At 36.6% G+C, this 25,599-nt stretch overlaps 1 protein-coding gene across 1 annotated transcript; it reads left to right on the top strand.

The window, feature by feature from the left end:
• Positions 1-4,264: 4,264 nt before the first annotated feature.
• Positions 4,265-19,422, top strand: rhbg (Rh family B glycoprotein; the record flags this gene model as incomplete). Its single annotated transcript, XM_079240350.1, has 10 exons — positions 4,265-4,460; positions 13,324-13,510; positions 13,831-13,981; positions 14,222-14,369; positions 14,655-14,821; positions 16,635-16,772; positions 17,137-17,270; positions 17,473-17,591; positions 18,356-18,429; positions 19,342-19,422. The coding sequence occupies 10 exons, from the start codon at positions 4,265-4,267 to the stop codon at positions 19,420-19,422; spliced, it is 1,395 nt and encodes a 464-aa protein (XP_079096476.1).
• Between the last annotated feature and the right edge of the window lie 6,177 nt (positions 19,423-25,599).

Below are 25,599 nucleotides of genomic sequence, written 5' to 3'. Positions count from 1 at the left end.
TCAGTTCGTTCATGTAAATGACAAGTCCTCCTCCCAAACTACAGTAAGTCATGGAGTTCCTCAAGGTTCTGTACTTGGACCAATACTCTTCACGCTATATATGCTCCCGTTAGGCAAAATTATTAGACAGCATGGAATAAACTTTCATTGTTATGCAGATGATACTCAACTATACTTATCCTTTAAACCAGATGAAACAAATCAGCCCAATAGGCTACAAAATTGTCTCATAGACATAAAGACTTGGATGTCTAGAAATTTTCTCCTCTTAAACTCAGATAAGACTGAAGTAATTCTCGTTGGATCTGAAAAACTCAGAGCTAAATTTTCCGGTTTTGTAATGAACCTGGATGGCATTACTTTAGCTTCCAGTGCTACAGTGAGAAACCTTGGAGTAATATTTGACCCTGACCTGTCCTTTGGTCCACATATTAAGCAGGTAACTAAAACAGCCTTCTTTCATTTATGTAATATAGCCAAAATTAGGGACATTCTGTCTCGGAGTGATGCAGAAAAACTGGTTCACGCTTTTGTTACTTTGAGACTAGATTACTGTAACTCTCTATTACTAGGCTGTCCTAAATATCCCCTGAAAACCCTTCAGCTGATCCAGAATTCTGCAGCCAGAGTCCTGACCAGAACCAGCATGAGAGATCATATTTCTCCAGTTTTAGCCTCTCTTCATTGGCTGCCTGTTGAATCTAGAATAGAATTTAAAATCCTTCTCCTTACATATAAAGCCCTCCACAACTAGGCACCACTATATATCAAAGACCTCATTGTTCCTTATATATCAAGCAGAGTACTTCGTTCGCAGACTGCAGGCTTACTTGTGGTTCCTAGAGTCTCAAAGAGCCGAGCAGGAGGCAGAGCCTTTGGTTATCAGCCCCCTCTCTTATGGAATAAGCTCCCAGTTAGTGTTAGGGAAGCAGACACCCTCCCCACCTTTAAGACTAGGCTGAAGACTTATCTTTTTGATAAGTCCTATAGCTAGGGATGGTTAGCATCCCTTAGTTATGCTGCTATAGGTTTAGACTGCTGAGGGACATTTCCTGATACACTGAGCTTCTTTCTTTTTCTCTTTGTCTCTTTCTTTTACCCCCCCATAACAGTGTTGCATCATTAACATGTATGTCTCCTGTCTCAGCAGGTCTCCCTGGCCGGGAGTAGCAGTTCCTGTTGTCTGTTGTCTTTCTGTCCTCTTCCCCCCACACAGCAGAGGCAGATGGCTGCCTGTCCTGAGCCGGGTTCTGCCGGAGGTTTTCTTCCTGTTAAAAGGGAGTTTTTTCCTTCCCACTGTTGCCAGTGTGCTTGCTCAGGATGGGAGATTGAGTTGGACTCAACTCAATCTGTTGGTTTCCTTATATAGGCTGTTATGAATTGGCCTTCATTATGTTTTCCCCTCTGTCTGTAAAGCGTCTTGAGATGGCATTGCCGTGATTTGACGCTATATAAATAAAGTTGAATTGAATTGAATTGAATGAACATGTATGTAACATAATGTACTATTACATCCTGCAATACAGATTGATTTCCATGTTGACATGAAATCTAAGTTACAAACCAGTTGCAAACTGAAGACGGTGGGGAAAGGGGATGCTCCTGGCCGGAGGAGTGTTACAAAAATCTGAATTAAAACAATCTATACAACTGTTTTTAGTGTTGTTAACAAAGCCCCGACTAAAAAATGGCAGCCTGGACAGTCTGGTTTGTTATAGTGCAGATTGCAGAGATGAAGATACTCCAGGACCATCCAGACCATCACTGTAGTAGCCAATTCTAACATAATGCTACAGACATTAAAATGAAGAGGATGGGTATTACCTCAGTGTTCCATGTCTCCATGGCAAGATGCAAAGCCTGCTCAGTCTTCAAGCAAGTGGCTTTCTGTGGCTGACAACTCTACAATTCACCTTCTTGTTTGCGTGTGTTGCTGGTACCTATTAGCCCTCCTGTTGGGTTTGTTTGTCAGAAACAGAAATAATGTTCATGGGACAATTTGATCTAAAACCTGTATAGTTATCTAAAAGTGCCAGAAAAACTTTTTAATTAAACATAGTATATATCTAATTATTAACTTATTATTTTCTATTTACCTTTCATGGATTATGTTTGAATGGGGTTATGTAATATCTTTTTTTTTTTTTTTTTTTTTTTTTTTTTTTAATAACAATGCATGTTTAAATCTTTTCTTAACATTCACAGAAAAACCCAACATATAAACCACAATAGTTTTACATGACACTGATCTGTTTTTACTTTTATTTTATATTTTGATTTTTTGGCTACGTGACATATCAAGCACAAGCCAGAAAAATTAGAAAAAACAGCCATGTTGTATTTTTTTCTCTCATTTGAAAGTCTCTTACGTATACATATCTTCATCTCTTAAAATTCATGAAACAAAGCATACATCATTGATTATACCCACCAGTTCATCCACCTCACCAACTTATTTGGCTGTTCAGCATCTACAATGCTCTGTTGTTTCTGAACCACTTAGCTGCAGATTGTCTTGTGTTTCTTATTCTTTTTAAATTACTAGCTACCACCCACTGCACCAGAGTGGGTTGCATCAGGCCTTCCAGCATCCCCACGGTTCGGTAGCTTGGAATATTGCGGCAGAGTTTAAAGGAAAGGGTTACGAAGTGAGACATGATGGCTGGTGGCAGATCGTTTATAAATTAGCAATAACAATAATTGTTTTTATGAAAGGCCACTATAAGCTTCCCACAATGGAAAAAAAAGGCATTTTGGGGTCAAGAAGCAAAAGGGGCAGATGCTCCATCCCCTTTAGTTGCCCTCCCTCCACTTCCCACCCACATCCCTGCAAATGCCTGTTGCCAATGTTTCTGGAATAGTGGCTTCCTTACAGCTCCTCTTATTTTATGTCAATATTTACAGTCAAAGCTTGACAATATTTCCAAGCACCACTTTTCAGAATATTTTGTATTGTGATTGTCTTCTTGGAATAGCTTTACTTGCTAGTTATGACAGCAAATGTAGCACTAATTACCAAGTGTCTTCAAGGATATTAATAAGGTCAAACTAACAAAAACTTATCCAAAGTGTTTCCTCAGGTTAGAGGTTGGGCTTATGTTTACTGAAACATGGTTTGTTTTGGCCGACACAGAAACCGCTGCATTATAACCTTTTTTTTCCCAGCGAGTGTAAATGAAAAACACTTTCTAAAATATGGTGCAGTGAAATAATTCCAAAAGGAAAAAAAAAAAAAAATCCAACACTCAACATCACACTCATTTCTTCTCCTTGTGTTATAACCAGATATTGTTAGTTTAGATTAATTTGATTTTCTTCTGTAATTTATAATGTATTTTAATTTATTTTATTTTTAATTTATTTGTCTTTCCAGTTGTCTCAGTCTCTGGCTTATCCATGACACCCTCTGATGTTCTGTGAATTCTTCAATGATCTTTTTTCCAAATTCTGAAGCCTGAACTAATGAAAACAATATAAGCTCTTTGTCCAAAAGAAGACTGCAGTGAGAACCCTTTGCTGCAGTAAAAACTCAAGAATCATCTCACCATATTTGTGCTGAACTCGTACCATAACTGAACATGGCTGTTGTTACCGCCCCCTGCCTGTAGGTGTAATCCTTGGTGAAATATATGGGTTTTACTTACTGGCATGAAAAATTGACCAATTTGGTCATTTTAACTGGATGACTTGATGGCCGACAGAAAGCAGAACAGCAAGGAAAAGTTAACAATAGCAGGTCTGGTAATGAGGACAAAAGAGAACAAAACACTGAAGGAAATTTCAGAACTTATAATTCTGCTTTCAGATAAATGTGAAGCTTTGGTTGTGTGTTGATATTGAAGGAATATTCTGCTGAAGTTGCTGAAATTTCAGTCTGAAATTGGGTGAAACAGGACTGTCTTGCTGAACAAGTTGACTGAATTACATTTTCTCCATCAAAAAGCTGCAGTTCATCAGTTGTTCTCATTATATCAGGTGAAATCAAGCTCTTCAGTCAAACTAGTGTAGTAGAGGGGGCGGGCTTATCTGTAGCTCTGCCTCAGTAGGTGTGACCTGACAGAAGAAAAACTAACAAGTAAAACGAGTTCTTGTGTCTGTCAGGGAGCTTCTTCTTCTACATCCCTCACACACATACACACACACCACCCTGCAGTCTCTGCACGGAGGACACCTTAGTGTCTGTGCGAGAGAGACAGTGTGTCCAGCTGGAGTCTTCATTAGCAACAAGCCTTTGTAAGCCTCATCTCCTCACGAGGAAGAAAACATGACAGAAACAGCAACCAACATGCGGCTGAAGCTGCCAATCACCTGCTTCATACTGGAGATCATCCTCATCATCCTCTTCGGTGTATTAGTGGAGTACGACCACGACACTGGTGCATCAAAGGACCATGGCCATGGCAACAATTCATCTTCTACACACAGTGCTTACGAGAATGAATTCTACTACCGCTACCCAAGTAAGTGTCTGGTGACTAAGATTTTAAGATGCTTTTATTTCGTCTTATCTCAATGGCATTTTTCCCAAAGAAACTTAATGTTTTGTAACAAGTTTTTTTTACAAACAAAACAGAAGAATTTTTTACTTTAAAAGAAATTATATATTGGTCAAGCTGAACATCTAAGTCAGAGGTGGCCAGTGGTCCTCGAGAGCTGCAGCCCTGCCAGAGTTGGGAGGGTCCCTGCTGCAATACACCTGACACACATCAGTCTTAAATGTAGACTTGTGCAGCGATTCACATCAAACTCTGCATAATTACAAATTGATTTGAGTCAGGTGTGTTGCCGCAGGGAAACTCCCAACATATGCAAGAATTTGGCTGTGTCCAAATGTCCACACTATCCCCTAGTGGGCACACTTTTTTCTACGGGTGGCCGTATGTCCATCAAAAAAAAAAAAAAAAAAAGATAATAATAATAATAATGCACTCAAAATTACCCACAATGCATCTTCAAAAATAGTGATCATCAGTAATCACTAGACGTGTCATTAAAAGATCATGATGCATTGTAGGCAAGAGCTTGAAATGGCACAAGTAAACATCAAAGCAGGTTAAAAAGAACTATCCATAATTTGTTTGTATACATATTTATTTAATAGATATGCAAAAAAAGAAAAAAAAAAGAACAAAATACAATAAGAGAAAAAAAAAATAAAAATTTTCACACAACTTTAGATAGGATCTGGAACGACGCGTGGTGGTTGCCATTGTAACAGTCAGTAGTCACATGATCTGTGACGAGGAGAAAATAGCCAGCTGCGTGTCTGAATTGGCAACAAGATGACTTCACTATATGCTGCAAGACCTGTGTAGTACAAACAGGGGAAAAGCTTGGACAGTTGAACAAAGGCCGTGGCTCCTGATGACCGGAGTCGGGCACCCCTGATCTAAGTGATGGTGTTAAACTATTAGCCTGACATCAAACTGAAATAAAAAAAATACTTATATACATTTTAAAATCTTGATATCTTTCCAGAAACACATTGAAAACAAAAATAACAATAAAATATTGATAACAAAAATATCTGAAAGACGTTTTTAAAAAGACTGTCCTCTCTATTTCCTCTTCCCTTATCTATTTTTTTTCTCTCCTCTGTCTTCTCTCTTTTGTTCCTGTCGTCCTGTGTCCTCCGCTGTCCCCTGTCACTGCTGCTATGCCACATTCTTGTTAGAGTTTGATAATGATCATAAGCTACGCTTTTTGCTTCACCAGCATACAAATAAAAGGAAAAAAATAGGCCGATTTTGTTCAAAAAAAGGGGAAATTTCCCTTTTCATGTCAAAATTGCTCTTGTTGAACAAGTGGTGTGATAATGGACTTTCTGGCTTGTACACACAGTCTCACACAATAGTTTCCTCAACAATATTTGCACTTACAAAAAGAATTGCAAAATATTTTTAAAGGGGTCACAATCGCTGCGCCCCCACCTGTATGGGTTGACAGCTTATTGAGGCAGTATTGGTGTCATCTGAACCTCTAACTGCTGAGATGAAATGACAAGGGAAGACAACTGTAAAGCCAAGACGAGGCATGTTCGTAGGAAGCATTTCACAGGTTAAAGGTTTAGGTTTGTTTTGAGTTAGCAGATCAAAGAAACAACATAATGGAGTTTTCTAGGAACAATACCACGCCTGCATGAAGCATCTCTTGTGCTGAGGATAAATAAACAATTCTGTCATACTTATGTGAAAGCATTACGCTGTGGCCCTTGCAACCAGACACTGCAATAACTCTGTATGAAAATGCATGAATAGTTGGAAAGATAGATGTTGGAGCTATGGTACAGCACAGAGGGCAAAACATACTTACTATCCACAGTTGGGTTCTTTATAAAAGAATTTAAAATATTAAGCTACTATTTAATAAAAGTTACTTCCACAGTTTGCCTTTAAACATAATGAAGCAGGATGTAGAACGTCGACCTACCAATTAGCTCAGAAACTGCATGGCTTGGTGACAGGAAGCTGGACAAACAGGGCGCTGAGAAGACATAGTGGCCTCCTTTGAGCATGCTGAGTTCATTGCTTCTCTTTGTCGCCTGCAGCTTCAAGTGGTGATAGCTTAAATTCTTTCAAGTCACAACAACATTCTTTTAGTTCTTTCACCTTTTTTAGGTTTCATTCTCTACTGATTGAAAACACAGATACAGTTTTGAGTGATATCTTCTATGAACAGGAAGACCCCTTAGCTTGGACCCTGTCCCAGCTTGTAGGCTCCCGTCTACATTCATCTTTTCCAGCCCCTCCATGCATCAAAGTATCATCCCACATCTTTTACCAGTCTGGTCGTAGTACATGGTCTGTGCTGTTGTGGCTTCAGTTAATTGTTGCGGGTAAATAAAGTGTTACGGGTGGAGCAGCTATGGTTACACGTCATTGCTGATGTCAGTAAGTGGAAAAAAAAGTGTTTTCAAAAGATTAATTTGAATCTTTTTTAATGTTTTTTTTTATTATTATTATTATTATTCTGAAGGTTTTTATTTTTTATTTTTTATGAAAGAATGAAAGAAAAAAAACATCAAAAATATTGGATCATTCATGTTTGTGTTTCATAAAATATTTGATTATTAAATATTGTAGTAACGAAAATGAACAGCAGGCCTCTTTATTTTCTCCTAAATTAAACAAAACTTCCCTTTATCTGTATATTTGTAATAATAACAATATTATTATTAATAATAATAATATTATTATTATTATTTGTGGGAATATTATTGATTATTGGGCTGCACGGTGGCGCAGTGGTTAGCACTGTGGCCTCACAGCAAGAAGGTTGCTGGTTCGATCCTTGGCTGGTTTGGTCAGTGGCCTTTCTGTGTGGAGTTTGCATGTTCTCCCCGTGTATGCATGGGTTCTCTCCGGGTACTCCGGCTTCCTCCCACCATCCAAAGACATGCATGATAGGTTAATTGGTCACTCTAAATTGCCCCTAGGAGTGAGTGTGAGTGTGGTTGTTCGTCTCTCTGTGTGTGGCCCTGCCCTGGACTGGCGAGCTGTCCAGGGTGTACCCTGCCTGTCGCCCAAAGCCAGCTGGGATAGGCTCCAGCTTCCCCGCGACCCTGAATTGGAATAAGCGGTTCAGAAAATGAATGAATGAATGAATTATTGATTATTCCTTAAATATAGTCACAATTGTACAAATAATATGGAAAAAAAATGTATTTTCTATTAACATTAACTGGAGCAATATTGATAAATGTTGCTGCAGAATAGAACATTTTGACTTTAATTTAAAAAAAAAAAGCAAATTAGTTTCCTAAAAAAGAAAAATAATTTTTCATCTTCTAGTTGTTTTCTCAGATTTTTCAATCACACTGCCAATTTTGGATGTTTGTAATTTTGTTAATTGAGTTACTAAATGAATTGTTTCAGCTCTAACCCGAACCATGTTGTTCTGATCATCTCAAACCCAACAAGTAACTGTCATTGGAAATGTTTGAGGTATTGCTTTTTTACCGGGACAACAAGCAAAATTATACCTATTACAGTGAATGTGACACAAGCAAAGGATGCTATTACTAAACATACATGCCTGATGTTGTTTGATTGATTACTCACCATGAAAAAAAAAAAATGTCCTCAGATTTGCCCAACCAACATGCAACAAAGTCATCCGCAAGACACTGTTGTAATAAGGTTGTCGTTACCTCTCTCTGCCTGTAGGTATAATGTATGAAATGGTTTTAATTTAATCATTTTTTAATGGGATAAACAAATGGCCCATTTGATCATTTTGATTGGATGACTTGTTGGCCAACAGAAAGCAGAACAGCAAAGAAAAGTTAATAAGTTGAACAAGTTGACTGAATTACATTTTCTCCATCAAAAAGCTGCAGTTCAACAGTTGTTCTTAAACTATCAGGTGAGTTCAAGCACTTCAGTCAAACTAGTGTAGTAGAGGGGACGGGCTTATCTGTAGCTCTGCCTCAGTAGGTGTGACCTGACAGAACAAAAACTCACATTTAGAACAAGTTCTTGTGTCTGTCAGGGAGCTTCTTCTTCTACCTCCCTCATACACACACCAGCCTTCAGTCTCTGCACGGAGGACACCTTAGTGTCTGTGTCCAGCTGGAGTCTTCTTTAGCAACAAGCCTTTGTAAGCCTCATCTCCTCACTAGAAAGAAAACATGACAGAAACAGCAACCAACATGCGGCTGAAGCTGCCGCTCATCTGCATCATACTGGAGATCATCCTCATCATCCTCTTCAGTCTGTTAGTGGAGTACGACCACGACACTGGTGCATCAAAGGAGCATGACAACAGTTCATCTTCTTCACATAGTGCTTATGAGAATGAATTCTACTACCGCTACCCAAGTGAGTGTCTAGTGACTGGGGTTCTAAGATGCTCTTATTTCTTCTTCTTTAAACTGCATTGCGACAAGTTTTAGCATTACTGAACTAACTGAGTAGAAGATAGGTTTTAAAAGAGTTTTTTTTTTTTTTTTTTTACCTTGTTGATTGTTGTTGTTTTTTTAACTAACCTCAGATACTATCTCAATGTGACACTTTCTGTGGTTGAAAACTCAATTTAATATGTAATAGTTTTTAAAACCCAAAGCACTGTCAATGAAGACGCCATTTACTCATAACATATATATGTCCAATTTTTACATTAGAAGCCCAAACCCTTAGTTTTTTTAAACAAATAAACTTGACTTCATAACTACACAACAAATGGAAACAGCTATCAGTATAGTTATTTTTCTCAAAATACTTTTCATCCTCCCAACTGTTTTTCACTTAATAACACTGCCATACTTCCAACTTTGATTTTTATACACCAGCTTGCATGCAGCTTCTTCTTTTGTCACCTTTTTCAAGCTGTTTGCACCACTGTTTTATCAGAAAATCCAGTGCAACATGCTAAACTGCTGAGCTGAATTACAATAACAGCTCTCTGTTCCACTAATTGGACCAATCCCATTCTTTGTGTTTGAACTTTGAATGGAGATGACTTCCAGTCCATTGCTGTCCCATAGACACATCGGCCTTCGTCATTAGTGGTCTGATTGTATATAAACTGACAGTGTAGACAGAAGAACAACTGTTTCTGAACAAAGCAGCCATATTCATTAATGCATTTATGAAAAAGTAGATCTGTGCTTCTTCACAAAACTAAAAGTAGAGATCAAAAGTGTTCATCTGAAGATGAGAAACATGCACAAATGAGAACTGTTTTATCACTTTAAACAAGTTATGTATTAGTAAATATGATTTAAACATCCTGTTAATTGTACATATATAAGGTTTTCATGTGCTAAAGAGAATTTGACCATCTCATAGCAGTGGGTATCTTTTCTTTAAAGCTACATTCACATCAAACATATCACAGGAGGAAAATATGTCATTGAAGGCACTAAACCGTTTAACTGATGACATAACTGTAACTTCATAAACTTTGACAAAGAAAAACTGAGAGCTGGGATATGTCCTGACAAGTCAGATGCTGTCAGCAATTTACCTATAGGTGGTTTTATAAGGTGTACAGGTAGTGTCCTGCGGGGATAGCAGAGATTCCTTGGAATTTTCAGATGAAAACCTGCCTCTTACTTAACACTATAAATCTTCAACACATCAGCTCCCTCCTGCAGGTGGATATCGTTGCACAAACAGAAATAGCATGAAGCAGTCACATGAACAATACCATGTGTTGACACATCCCCCTGCCAACCAACAAAGTGATGTAGTAATGCCACATACAAGTGAATAAATGTGTATGAGGTCATATCATTATGACCTATGCCCTGATATAAAGAAACTGTAACATTAATCAGTATGTGGAGCAGGAAACTGTGTGTATGAAGACAAGAAAGTACAAAAAGCATCAAATCTGAGTTGATTTCTTCTACTAGTAACCTAAACACAGAGACGAAACTATTGCTGTTTTGAATTCTTTATTTTGTCTTATGCAAGTGAACTGCAGAAATACACTGCAACAATGGCCACAGTATGAACAGCAGACGAAGCAGAGGACTCTTAAAGCAATTGCTATGTATTTACCCACAATGCAACACTTTGCCAAATGCAGGAAGTGACTTTTTGTAGTCCACTTCCTGTATTTTGTCCGCTTCATACAAACCAAGACGTACATTTGTAGATGGACTGGGTTTGCTTCTGTCATACGAATCAGACTTTGTTTGGCGCATACACATTTCCCCACACAAAATGGGCTTTTCAAGCAAACGTACTGGTATTCAAATCAAAGAGGCTGATGTGAAAATGACCATAAAGACAGGACAATGGTGTTCAGAAGCCAGGGAAGTAGTCAGGGATAAAATCAAAAAAAAAAATCAAATGGTGATTGACAGTAGGAAAAAAAAGAAAAACACAAAAGACACAATCCCCGCTGGACTCCAACCCCCAGTCTTCTGAATGAAGCCCCTCTGCATTAGTAAAGAATAATTTTGCTGTTTCTACACGACGTCCTTTTTAAAGACTTTGCAAATAATTTTTAAGGAACATGAAGGTTTCTGTGACATTGGTTTGGATTGTGAGAGGTAATCGCTGGACTGTTTCTGCCAGTGGTTTTACTTTAGTTTTTGCCAATTTTGGAAGGATTCCTTAAAGATAAGGGGATGAAGTGTACGCCCCCCTTTTGATGAACTACTTTAACTTAAACTAAGACTTTGATTGCATTAGTATGTGAGCACAGTCCCTGCATGTTGGTATGCTCGGATCAGAGTTTCACTTACTATACCTCAGTGCTAAAGTCCTCTTTGAGAGACATTACGCATGTCTTCAACCTCTCAGCCCTGCTCTATTTTCTCATTGTTAGACTTGTGTGGGAATCATTAACATAATTTAACTTAATCAATAAGCTCTTTAACTTAAATGACCAAAAAACATGTTTGTTTGCCTTCTAAATGTCATCAATGTGTTAAAGTTACTCAAAGTCCAATGTCCCCAGCCAGCTTCACTCAACTTCATTCTACTTATCGAAAAAGTCACTATTTTTACTGATGCAACATTAACCCCATAATGTTTGCAGGGAAAAAAAGCCAAGGAAAGAGATTTTCTGCCATCATACTTTTTGGGGGAATAATAACAAAGATCAGTTATCAAATGTTGGTTTTAAGAAGTTGGTTTCAAGGGTTTAAACAAATGAATAATTGTCTTTAAGGTCATCCTGAAGGAAACTAAAAGTCATTGGTTTTCATGGTGTCAGATAATAATAAACCTGACACGTTTGCCGTCATGGGTAATGAAACTTAAGTTCACCTCCTTGTCCAGGATGTTTGCACACTACCTAGCCCCCATATCATTAAAAGAAGGACAAGGAAACAAACAGACCGGTTCACATTCCTCATGTTCTGAAAGTTGTGTATATCATGTTTTGTTTGTTTTTGTTTTAAAAATGTGCAAGTTGCGCAACCTCTGTGGTATTATGTTCAGTGTCTTAGCGTGAAATGCAAAGTATTCCTCACATGTATCGATCAATGGATCACCTTAGTGAACAAAGTTTTCATGAGATGAAACAGGCTTACAGATAGGTTGATAGATTTTTACTACTGGGGTCTCTCATTGGTGCAACACGGAATGAAAGGCAGCATGTTGACTTCATTCCTTTCTTATCTTCAAGAAGAAACATGTATGTCTATTGAATTGGTTTCTTTGTAATTAAATAATCTAAACTTAAATTAACATTTTCCTTGTGGTCAGAATAGATAAATTAACTTTTGTTTTTGTTAGATTCTGTTCACAAGCCATCCAAATGTTTCCATTTTATTTGCTATATTTTTTGTGGCACGTGACGATTTAGACACTCTAACAATTTTTAAAATTTATTTAGGTATTTTTTTTCTAACAGGATTGACATTAAGTCATGGAGAATCTCAGTCTTGAAAATAAGAGCAAAAATATTATCAAAATATAATTAAAGATTTGACTCTTATTTCCCCCAGCAGATAGAAATGTGTCTCAGACCACTAGGAGCTGCATCTATCTAGGTCAAAGTGGTAATGAGGTCGCTGGCAAGGCCTCTTCATCGCCATGCCAAAGACCAGTCACCATGGTGACAGTAGCCATGGCACTGAGTAATATTGTGCATGGCGATTTTGAACAACCAATAATTAGTGCTCACAAACTATATGAACTACAAGAGAGGAAAGAGACATTAGATCAATCTTTTCAGACTTGTGATCCAATAAAACTGGAAACAATGTAAGATATTTTAATTCTACATTAAAAACAATGAGTTGGGCAACATTTAAAGAGATGCATTTCCAATTTTAAATTGCAACGATTGAGTCCTGGAGAGGTTATGCATTACAACTGAACCTGGTGTCCTGGTTACGTAACTGAGCATTCAAAGAAAGGCTGTTTTTGCTACAAAGCTGCAGGTGATGTAACTCTTGGCAGTGATAAGGAGCATTTGTTAATAGAAACTGTGTACAATTGCAAAAGAGGATGATCTAAGACAGACTTTTTACTGTATCTGAAGAGTTCTCTCCTGTTACAAGGCTATATAGTTTTAAAGTATCAAGAAAGTGCAAAAGTCAAGATTTACTCAGGATCTATTTATTTATTGTTTTTTTTTAAAGATGTCCTTTTATAACTACAAGCAAAAGGAATTCAAACTTTAATGATTTAAAATGCCAATTTGACCCAATTTCTTAAATCCAGGGATTTACCATTTGTTACTTTTAATTTTTTATTGTTTTCTTATTGAATAGATATATCTGTTGTTATTTACAACTGTCAATCATCATTTCAAAGAAATTTTCCTTTGAATTAAAATGAAAAAATTCAAATACAAAGTAAGAGCTGGTAACCAATTTTTTTTTCTTGTCTTTAATCCATTGTTCATTTTATTTTGCAGGCTTCCAAGATGTACATGTGATGATCTTCATCGGCTTTGGCTTCCTCATGACCTTTCTGCAGCGTTACGGCTTCAGCAGCGTGGGCTTCAACTTCCTGATCGCTGCTTTCTCCTTGCAATGGGCTACTCTGATGCAGGGCTTCTTCCATGGCATGAAAGGAGGCAAAATCCACGTTGGAGTGTTGAGGTATTTAATTAACATAATGTGAACTTATCCACAAACGCATACACTACCAGTCTGTGTGTAGTTTACCTATACTTTAAATAATGTGTTGTCCATGTTCTTTCCTTTGAGTTTTCTGACAGTTTCTACTGTTTACTACTAAATAGTGTAGATGGTTTTGAAGCTTTTATCTTAAAAACAAAATTGTAATACATCACAAACACTGTAATATCCCTGCTTGTAAATATTATGTCTGACACAGCAATGACAGAATTTGCAAGGAAGTAAGAAAATGTTTGTAAAGTTGTTCATATCCTGTACAATCTTTGTTTTTTGTCTTTCAGTATGATCAACGCTGATTTTTGCACCGGCTCTGTGCTGATTTCCTTTGGAGCTGTTCTGGGTAAAACCAGTCCCATCCAGCTACTGATTATGGCCATCTTTGAGGTCACGCTGTTTGCTGTCAATGAGTACATCTTAGTGACCATTCTGGGAGTAAGTCATTCCACAAAGATACCCTAAAATGTGTTTAAAAATAATTTTATTCTGTTTTGATGTCTATGTGACTTGCGTTCTAACTTAACTTCAGTATTAACTCGTACTGCAATAACTGATTAAGACAGGAAATAAGTGGAAATGCAAATATTTTTGTTTACCTTTTTTTAATTTTATAAACTATGAAAATCAACCCTGCTCCAGGACAGCAGCTAAGTTGTGAATTGGATTTTGTTTCAGACGAGAGATGCTGGAGGCTCCATGACCATCCATACATTTGGAGCTTACTTTGGCCTGATGGTGACCCGAATCCTGTACCGGCCCCACCTGGACAAGAGCAAACACAAGAACTCTTCTGTCTACCACTCGGACCTGTTCGCTATGATCGGTAATTGTCAAGCAAAGCTGGAGATTTCTACACATCGTGATCTGATTGATTTGAAATACTAGCATTTCCATATGTTTGTCTATATAAGCTGTTTAATGAACACCACACATTAGTACTAAGTTGGGTTAAAACTTAGTCTTTTGCTTTTCTTTCTTTCTTTGTATTTCCCCAAAACTATTAATCATCAGTGTTGTATCCCAGTTGAAATTTGTAAGACAATCTTTCCAAGTAATCTTACAATCTGCATTGTTAAATCTCTTAAATATTATTATCATTCCTTTATAGGTACTCTCTACCTGTGGATGTTCTGGCCTAGCTTCAACTCAGCCATCACAGAACATGGAGCTCCCCAGCACCGCACAGCCTTGAACACCTACTACTCCCTGGCAGCCTGCACTATGTCCACTTATGCCATGTCTGCCCTCACAGCTCACGACGGCAAGTTGGACATGGTGAGGATACACCACTGTCCTCCCTGCTTTAAATTATGGCTTCTTACATCATAATGATCTACAATAATATGTTAATGTGATTTTGTAAAGACGTCATGGATGATGGCTGCTAATTCACAATCGGTAATAAAGCAAAGGAGAAGCTCAAAACAACACTGACATAGTAACAAATCAACATGGGAGACCAAAGATTGCAATAACAAGAAAAGTTTAATAATATCTTAACCCCCTGTCTGCAGGATCAGTTTTAAAACACATGACTGAATTATGCAAGAGATAAAAACCTGACTTAAGGCACACAACCCAAAAAAATGTCAATTATGAGTCACATGGACAAGAGCTGTCAAGCTCATCTGTCATCTAAGTTTTTCAAATAGCATGAGAGGTTGGTAAATCATCATGTGATCAATAAGGAAGTCATTCAGGTGGTTGTTGTCAGTTCTAAGAATTATATTTGCAGGTACATACCTGATACCACACAGCCTGTTGATAGTGCAGACACACTAAAGTCTAATGTGTTCCATTAGTTTGTTACCACATACTGTGAAAGCAAACATTATAAGATGGCTTGGCAGGTCCCCGGATGCCATCTCCCTCATCGTTGAACTTGTTCTTTGTGCTGCCGCGTACATCCTTGTGCTGTGGCAACATAAAGTTTTAGTTGAAATGATGCACAGTAGGAATACTTTTTTAAACGTGTTAATATGATCAATGCATATAAAAATATTTTTAGTTTCTATTTAATTGAAAATTAATCAGAATTAGTAAAGAAAAATAAAACTGTGATCGATGTGATTGCACTCTAGTCAGCTGACAGGAAATTAAAAGCAGTAGCATAAAAATAAATGTAAAAAAAGGAAATAAATTAGTCATAAAGTATGAAGAAAAGGTGGATTAAATGAAAAATGAGTCATTGTTAATGCTGACATATGAAAACAAATTAGAATGAATAAATGTGGAAATATAAAGACAGTAATGTGTTCATTTATCTCTGTATATTTACATACACATATTCTAAAAAATAATATTGGAAGTTTTTTCTTGCAAATCTTTTTATCTTTGGGTTTTATTTCAAAGTATGGATTTTGGTTCCTCTATATTATGTGATTTCCCTGACTTTTCCCTCATTTTCTTCACCTCTTACAAAATATCTGTGTAATAGTCAAGATTTCATTAGTTCATCTATTAGCTTTTTTTATATCAATAGGACTTAATAACTTCAAATGATTATTGGTTCAATAATCTTTTGCCTCATATCATCACATCCCTAGCTTTTAAACTGAAAAGGTAATGTTCTGAACCAGCTAACCGAGCCAGATGTGTTCCCCTGGGGAGGAAAATATGACCATTTATTATTATCATTTGTATTAATGATAGTAGTAGTAGTAGTAGTAGTAGTTGTAGTAGTAGCAGTAGTACACTGCAGTTGTACGTCCCAGTAACAGTGCACATAAAACAGAGAACTGTGAACTAGGTTTGAACCCTGCAGTAACATTTCACTGAAAGATGACATAAAAAAAGGTTGCTATAGAAACCATAAGCTTCAAGCCAGATGTTTATCCTCATGTATATTTGAGTTGTGTACGTCTAAGTGTAATAATGTGTGTGGTTTAAAAAGAAAATGATCAGGCGAGTGTAACTGAATTCTGAGGTTTTTAACTGGACTTTGAGAAAGTTACTGAATATTTTAAATAAGTTTATATTGTGTGAAGCAGATTGTGTTGCTTTTGTTTGAAAAAAAAAGCACAGTATCAGTTCCCACATAAAAGTGTACTTTAGCAGATTCAAATTGAATTTCTTATTTATATTTTAGGTCCACATTCAAAATGCTGCCCTGGCCGGAGGGGTCGCAGCAGGAACAGCTGGTGAAATGATGCTGACACCCTCTGGCTCCATGATTGTCGGTTTCTTGGCAGGTGTCATCTCTGTCCTGGGCTTCAAGTACCTCTCTGTAAGTGATTCCCTTTTTTTTTTTTTTTTTTTTTTTACCTTAAGCCATTAAATTAGGAAAATCCCAATCAGGGCTGAAAGACAAAAGCTAGACTTTAAAAATTATGTAAAAGTTTGGACTCACCTGTTCATTCATTGAACGGGATTGTCATGTTTAAATTGTGCATGATGATGTACATTTTCAGCTAAAATAAGAAAAATATTGACATCAGCTTGTGTTTTCTTCTGATGAGACTTGAGTGAAATTTTATCCCATGAGACATACACTTTATTGTTCTTATCATCTCATAAAAAGTGTTTTGAAATTTCATCAACAAAACAAATATGACACGATCAACAACTACTCTCTTGCTTTGCTCATTCAGCCAATCCTAGAGGAAAAGCTGAAGATCCAGGACACTTGTGGCATTCACAATCTGCACGGCATGCCTGGTGTACTGGGAGCCATTGTGGGAGCTGTTACTTCTGCTTTGGCTACGAAAGATGTTTATGGAGAGGGGTAAACAAAATTTATTTTGTTATTTATGATTGTCCTTAGAAGTCAGTGAAATTCCAATGACGATTTGATCTTCATAGCTTTCTGTCCATTTGTAATCTCAAATGTGGCAAAATGTTTTTGTTTTTTGTTTTTTTTTTATTTCCAAAGTATAAAATTGTTCTTCTTTTTTCATTTTGAGTTTTCCTGTTTGTGTATCATTTAGTTTCAAAGATGTGTTCCCTGATCTGGAAGAAGGGAGAACATCATCTATGCAAGGTAGCATCCAGGCCATTTCCCTTGCTATCACCCTGGGCATCGCCCTGCTGGGGGGACTTATTGTTGGTAAGTGTCACATTTTCTTTAGGTATTTGCAAACTCTAATGTGTATCTGTTTGTTTCTTTATATGTTGATCAGTATAACACATAACTAATAAAAATTACAATCTTACCAATAAGAGCCCAGCATGAGTCATAGGATATATACACTTTCTGAGGCTATTGGCATCACTTCATGGAAAAACATTTCTTAGTATTTTGTGGAACACAATCTGATTCTTGTGCCTGTTATTGACAACAGAGAGCAGAAAATTACGCCATAAGAATCTATAAGAATATTGACATATCACATAGTAATAAACTGTGTATATCTGTAAAGATTGTTCTTATTTGTTTTTAACATTTTGTTCAAAGGACAAAAAAGGAAAGTGGCCTTTTACTTATAAGTTCAGCCATACTTTATCACATGTGCCAACACATGACATAAACATAAATGCATTAACATATTCTTTACCCCATACTAATGTCTTCTAACACTACGAAGTCCTCTGATGACGACTGCCCATGGCAAAAATGTATATGTTTTTTGTTAAGTACATGTTTTTTGTTAAGTAGAAAAAAAACCTTTGCTAATATTATTTTCATGTCTTTTAGTAGCATGCATGTGCATTACTATATTTTTATGTAAATATATATTGGTCTTGATACCATATTACAGGATAAAATTACTGAGAAATACTTATAAGTCATTGGCTGATTATTTCTAAAATCAATATTATATCAATGATATATTTTACAATCTAGGTAACATTCACTTTTCTTGTATTCAGGTTTCATCTTGAAGCTGCCTGTCTTTGGTGCTCCTGATGATGCCTCCTGCTTTGAGGACAGCATCTACTGGGAGGTGAGTTCAATGACAAAATAAGCTATAAGCTATTAGTTATTAGTATGTGTACAGCGTGGAGCGGATACTGTATATGAGGAAATTCAAGATGACAAAGCCTATAATGAGGGTTCGGGTTCATGCACATTTTCAACCACTTTTTATGAAGCACTTGCATTTTTTTATTCTCCAGAAATCCCAAACTCAAAAAATTTGGTGGAAAACAAATGTATTACCTAATTTTACATCCATTAGAGAGTGATATTAAACTGACATGTCAGGAAACAGTGGGTTCTATTGTAGTTGGTTTCATGGAAGCCTCAATGTCACTTTCTGACCACCAAGTGGCGCAAATTTCCCATTGTGCACGCAAAGATTCCTGCTTGGTGATGTCAGACCTGTGACTTAGATTCCTCACCTGCAGATTGTGCAACACATCCTTTGCTTCTCTTGCTAATGATTTAAGATTGATTGATTGCACTCAGAATTTAGCAGAAATAAATGTAAAAGTGGCTTTTCTCCATTGTTATTTCTCACATATTTTCATTCTAAGTTAAAAACACAATAAATCTCTTAGAATGTGGAGCGCTTTACTTTTTGTTTTCATATAAATAGTATTACATTTAATAGCTCTAAATTTGTCCTTTTATCAACTTTGCTTATAAAGCACATTTTAAAAAACAGAATGTCTCCAAAGTGCTGCACAACTAAAATCAACAATATCAACAAACAAAATAACAACAATAAACATGAGATGCATTCTCAAAGTGACAAATGCACGACAAACACTGAAGAGATACCTGAAGTAGACTGGAATAGTGAGATATGGTGCCTTGAGAAAAATTTTGACATAAATACTTGAGGATTACTAGATGTGGTCATAAAAGTGTGGAAACTCAATTATCTGCAATTTTTTTTTTTTTTTTGTCCCAGGTGCCTGGAGAAGAAGAGAAAAGCCATGACAACGAACTGGCCGCTGTGATGACAGAAGAGTCTGAGAAGCTCAACAGTTAGATCTTCACATGCCAAACACCAGAAATCACAGACGCCCACTCTGACGTGTTAATATCCAAGCACTTGAGAGCCTGCTGGCTCAAAATTAATAAAATTTATCGTCACTGTGCTAATACCGGCTGCCTTTTTTTTTTTTTTTGTATGTCTAAACCCTTTTTTTTTTCTCCCCCAACATTTAAAACACAATTACCTTCTACAGATTATTAACGGATCACCTTTATTACCACTAGAGGTTGATCTAGAGCTGCTGTGCTCTGTGTGACAGGCCTGCGAGACTGCACTGGGAAATTATGGGTCCATTTGCTAGGAAATGCTTTCTAATTGTCCCATAGACTAAAGCAGGTTACAGAATTTAATTTTAACAGCCTCTTTAAACCAAAGAAAAAGAAAAAATAAAGCCATACACCTGCATTCAGTCTAAATGGCTCTTACAGGGAAGCAAAGCATTTCCAAAGGTTACCTTTTGCTCTATATGAATTAGTTTTACTTTTTTTTTTTTTTCAACAAATGATTTCATGCAGAAGCATAATGATATCTGCATATCTCCTATTAATTCAGGTTTGGGATATTCTGCAATTTTATTTTTCCAATATTAGACAGAGTAAGTTAGAATAGAAATGTCGCTTATTTTAGTTATTTGCATTTCATATTATTTGTATGTTTAAAAGTTAGAAAACTTGATACATTTTTAGATTAGCCTAAAATAACTGGATGATAGATGATAGTTGTATCCAATGGGGGATGTCTTTTTTTTTTTTTTTTTTTTTTTTACAAAGTCAGACCTTTTGAAACACATTGCTGGGTTTATTTGAGTAAATAAAGAGTGTAAAAGAATGCCTTGCCTCATTTGATTTTCAGTATTGAACAACTACGAATTGCAGGGATATTAAATAAAAAGGGTACAAATGTTAATGTCTCTCAATCAATCAATCTCAAATACAGCACACCGATTAATCTAATAATATAATAAGATGCCATAAAACAATGGGCATTTTGTTTGAAGTGTCCCTGGAAGATGTGGCCTGCACACAATACAAGGGATGAATGATACCCATAAGAAATGGGGGGGGGAAAGCAACAACAAACCACTTTTACTTTAAATTATGTTGGATATTCAAAGATTTAACAGCTTTCTTCAAGACTTTCATGGTGCAGCAACTGCATCCGGAAACCCATACACACATAATTAATTAGCTATTTTTGACTGAAAACGATCAAGCATAAAGCTGACCATTTAGTAAAGGATTTCTACTCTTAAGGTCAGCTCATGCCTTGTCGAATCCACAACCTTAAAAAGTATTCTATTTTTTCCATGGTTACAGTGTACAGCATCTTTTCCATAAGCAGCTGCACAAAAATAGCAACATAACATTTTCTGCATTAATAACAATATTTGGTTTTTTGTTTTTTTTGGTTTTTTTTTTAACTTTTCATAAGGCCTTTGTACATGCAAACTATTACAAATTAATTTGAAAATATACTGTATGCTATCATCTAGAGTCCACATGTTCGCTTTCACAAGGTGTCAAATGTTATGTTGTAAAAGCTAATATCCAAATTAAGACTGGACTGTTAACTTTACTCAATCAGTTTCCCAGTATACAGCTTTAAAATGTGAAAGATCTTGTGGAAATAAATCAGGTAACTGTCAGGACTGTGAGGATGCTTGCACCTGACAGCTGTTGCTTCTTACAACTTTCTGCTTGTCCATATGTTTTCCAGTCAGTCATAATATTACCCAAATACATAAAAACAAATAAGTCACTATCATGGAAGATCCTGTCATCTTATCTGCCTTTCTTGAGCCTAGTTAAAATGCATCAGACTTAACTTCTACAACCTAGTACTTTAATTTGGTCGAGCTTCCTGCACATTGCAGGAACCTAAAATTAGTCTGTTCACTACTTACTTTGGGTAAGCAAATAATTTTTAGTACCCTTTGAATAAAAGTCAGCTATGGAGGAAGTCTAGTTAAAATTACTTCAGATGTGCCTAAAGTCTGGCAAAAGATGAAAAAGAAAGATTACAAAAGCAAGCCTGAAAGAAATGTATGACATTTTTCCAACAAGAATGGAGAAATGCTTAAAACCAAACAAGAACGCTTCCTGTTTACCTGACTTGAACCAATCTAACCTATCTAACCATTGTGTAAAGCTAATCTTAACTAAACATCATGAAAAACATTAAAAATAAAGCCCAAATAGTGTCAAACATTTTATATTATTTAATGAAATGCAACAGCCCTGTAACCCTCCGATGTGTTCTGGGGTAATTTCCCCACAACTACCAGAACATGAACAGTAACATGAAAATCTAACAAACCATTATGACCGAACAGCAAACATACAACAAATCTGATATAAAAATCATTTTTGGATTGGGAAATTTTCAGTAAATATATCTGAGAATGCAAATTAACAATCTCAACAAAGTTTTGTTAGCCCAAACCACCATAAAGGTTAGCTGTTTACAGCTAAAGGTTACAGCACTATAAAGATGACTTGACCCTTTTTTTGTTTCCTTTTTTAAATATCTGTATGCATCCGAGCTAAACCGCACCTAATCCCCATCTCTTATTAGTGGATATTTGCTACATACTTTAGTTAAACAACATACTTTATCTATTGATCTCAACTTTCTCGACAGTTTGTTGGGTTTTTATGATCTAGCCATTTTAAATGGGTTTTCCGTTTAGTTAAGTGATGCATATCATAAATAGTACCAGGATGGAGACCTTCAGGATCCCTAACAGGTTTGGGTTTTGGATAAATAGAAGTTAATTGAAATTGCACTCCTCAGATTTTACTTTATAGCCAACTGTCTAGTCATGACTGGGGCAAAGACCCCAGGGGAAACAAGGACATGCTGGAGGAACTACTGCTCTCAGCTGGTGAAGAAAAACCTCAGGGTCCATATGGAAGAGATGGAAGAAGTGGCAAAAGAAAGAGAAGTCTGTGCTTCCCATGCATAAACTGCTGCCCCTGCAAGCCAACCCTGGATAAGGAGTAGTAGATAGATGGTTGGATGGACTATCTTAGTGACAGTATCCACAATGCCAACAAGAAACTGCAAATGAGACCAAATGAGACCAACAGCAAGTCCTCTGGAGCTTGTATGGTAAAAAAAAAAAAAAAAAAGTGTGTGTTTTGGTAATATAAGCTTCGTCATATACATATATTCAAATACATTCATTGATCTACTTAACCGCTCAGACCAATTAAGCGTGAAGCCATCCTAAGCAGGATACACCCAGGACAGGTCGCCAGTCCATTACAGGGAAACACAGAAGGACAAACTGTTGAAACACTCACAGTATTAATATTCACACAAACTATCATCATAACTGAAGGGGAGGGGTCATCATGTCAACTCTAGTAGTACTATTTATATAATGAGACCACATTCATCAAGAAGTTGCAACAGATGTGACTGTTGAGGTTACTTCCTACAACACCACCCCATAAAGTACCCCTTTTTTATTGACTGATTGAGGTTTATATTTATTTTTTATATTTCTAGTTTCTAGGTTTATATTTCAAGTATGAACAACAAAATAAATAAAGAGAACAAAAGAAACAAAGCATATAAGACATACAAATGCAAATGTGAAAAGGAGTAAGAAGAATTATAACGTGTAAACGCCCATTTCTTGTTAAATAATAAATAACAATAAGAAGGTTTCTGGTTTTTACTTCTATGCAAAGCTGACACCAAGTTTTGACAGCCTTTTTTTCTTACTTTCCAGTTCAGTCAATAACACCCCGCCTTACTAAAACATGTGTACCACTTTATCTGGTTTAGAAACTAAGATTAAGTTGCCTGGGCTAAAATAAATTGCTGCATTTTACAGTGTGAACATGGTGTAGATGTCATGTTCACTCTTCACATGCAGTGGCTCTCGTGACCACTAGAGGTTGTAAATTTGATCTTACTCAATGATAGATCTATCTGGTTGCGTGAACATACAAACTACAGACATGTTTTGGGGAGAAGGACAGTTTCTTACAGTGACATGACTGACCCAATCTAGAGTTTTTTCTGTCCATCCATTATCCCAGACCTCCCAACTTTTCCTTCTGGTGCAGTCAGGATACGTCTTCAAAGCTTCCAAGCAAACAATTCATAGGATTGTTTTATTTAGTTGTGTTTTTAGGCTTATGGAATAGTATCATTAGAATTACACAGGACAGACAATTTTACTCAGAACTATCAAGTTTTTGTTTAAACAAACAAAATTAACTTTTTTCATTATGTAAAACAATGATACACCTGCAGTTAATCATCATAAAGCGTTCAAGGATATTGTTTTAGCTCTTAGGATTTATATTCAAGCTATTTGCATACCTTGATGTCCTGCCTGCTGCTGTGCAGAATTAATCACCCCTCACATAGAGGCCCCTTTGCAGACTGCACGAGTCTTGTCTGACCCCCCCTCCTTTCCACCCACCCAGTTTGGTGATGGTGCAACGGCGTGAACAGGCGCTACAGTCTTTTCCCAGGAACCAAAAGACAGGTGGACAGCTGTTTACTGAATAGGCGCTCAAAATGAAGAGCTTAATTGAGCTTCATCAGACTAATTAAAATGCAAAGAAAAATAATCATGATTATGGTAATTATTCTATTGTGCAATATGTCTTTAGGAGATGTGCTTGTTTGGAATAATACCTGCAGTATCGTGAAGACAACAAAAACAGTAAAGTAACCATCATCTGTGTTTTATGTGTGCATCAACACTACCATTGTGTTGGAAAAAAAACATGTGAATCACTCTGACTTCTGTAACTTAAAATAAATTGAATAATGAAGAAAGTACAAGATAACATGTAATTAATGGTGCCATAAAAAAAAACAAAAAAATTTTTTTTTTTTTTTTTTTAAATATTAGGATTAGTTATTTTGGATATAGTCATTAGAATATGCTCAGTGGATATATAAAAGTCCTTATAATGTTTGACATTTAAACAAAAAAATGTAATGGGACCTACTTTCTGTTCATGGGATTTTGGCTCTTTCCTGATCATGTTGTAAGAACATCATTACTCAGTTTCACTGAAACATCTCATTCTATACATTATTCTTGACTTCCTGACTGTACTTTTCTGTATGTGATCAGTAAGCAAAGGCACATGGGCATGGTGCTGATCTGCCCCTCAGGCTATATGGTTGTCCTAAGCAGCTGTAACCTCCTGTGGCTCAACCTCCAGCTTGTATGCGATTGTTGTCCTTAACACTGCTCTGGAGGCGAGGTGAACATAATAGATTAATAAGCTCCCTCAGGACATCCAGGTCTCCTGTGGGAGCCCTCAGCCTGCTTACAGCCTTGTAGAGACCATAATGGGCCAAGGCTAAATTCATTGTCAAGCTAACATGCTGACAGGACATCAGGCCCTTGTGCAAAAATGCTTCATTCAGTGGAAATGATTGGGATTTATATGGTCCAGGGTGATTTCTTAGCCGTCAAAAAAAACAAAACAACCTTACTTGAAATGAGTAAATGTTAAAAGAAGTGAAAAGTAAGAAATTTATTATACTCTTTTGGGAACATTTAGTAACTTTACATATTTTAAGACTCAGAGCAAGTATTGTAAAATTACTTAATTGATAATATGATTTACGAAGCTCTTCAAAAGCTAAATTTTCACAAATAAAATTGCAATCAAAGAAAAAACAATGATTCTTGAAGCATCTAAGACTTAGTTGCTTGCTAAATCTTTATCAATTCTCTTTTTAAAGAAAAAAAATCAGCTGATAAAAGAAAGTACAGCACCCAGAAATTAGTTATAAATGTAAAAACAGGACATGGGATGTCACTTATTGGAAACATTTGACCCTAAACTCACATTTTTCAGCTTCATGTGTTTTTTTTTTATATCATATCCCCAAACAAAGCTGTTGTTGTAGCCCTTTCGTCACTTTGCTGAAAGGAGCAGAGACATGCTGAGAGGTTGTGACTGATGCCAGCTAAGCAGGGGGATGATGGCGCAGGGGTGTCGGTGGGGGAGCTGACTAAATGCAGGAAGTTGTTCAGCTGAAGAGGGTTTCAGCCACTTGACTGAAGGGAAATTGCCTTTAGTGCTCTAAGAGTACGTGGGAGTGCTTCTCTTGAATTTCCTACATGTAAAATGGCTTTCTCTGTGAATGCCAAATCAACAAAAGTAGTGGCAGAGTGCATTTTGG

The sequence above is a fragment of the Telmatherina bonti genome (assembly GCF_933228915.1).
Source record: "Telmatherina bonti genome assembly, chromosome: 5".
NCBI lineage: Eukaryota > Metazoa > Chordata > Actinopteri > Atheriniformes > Telmatherinidae > Telmatherina > Telmatherina bonti.
The sequence above is the reverse complement of the archived record's forward strand: the minus strand, read 5'-3'. Positions and strand labels throughout refer to the sequence as shown.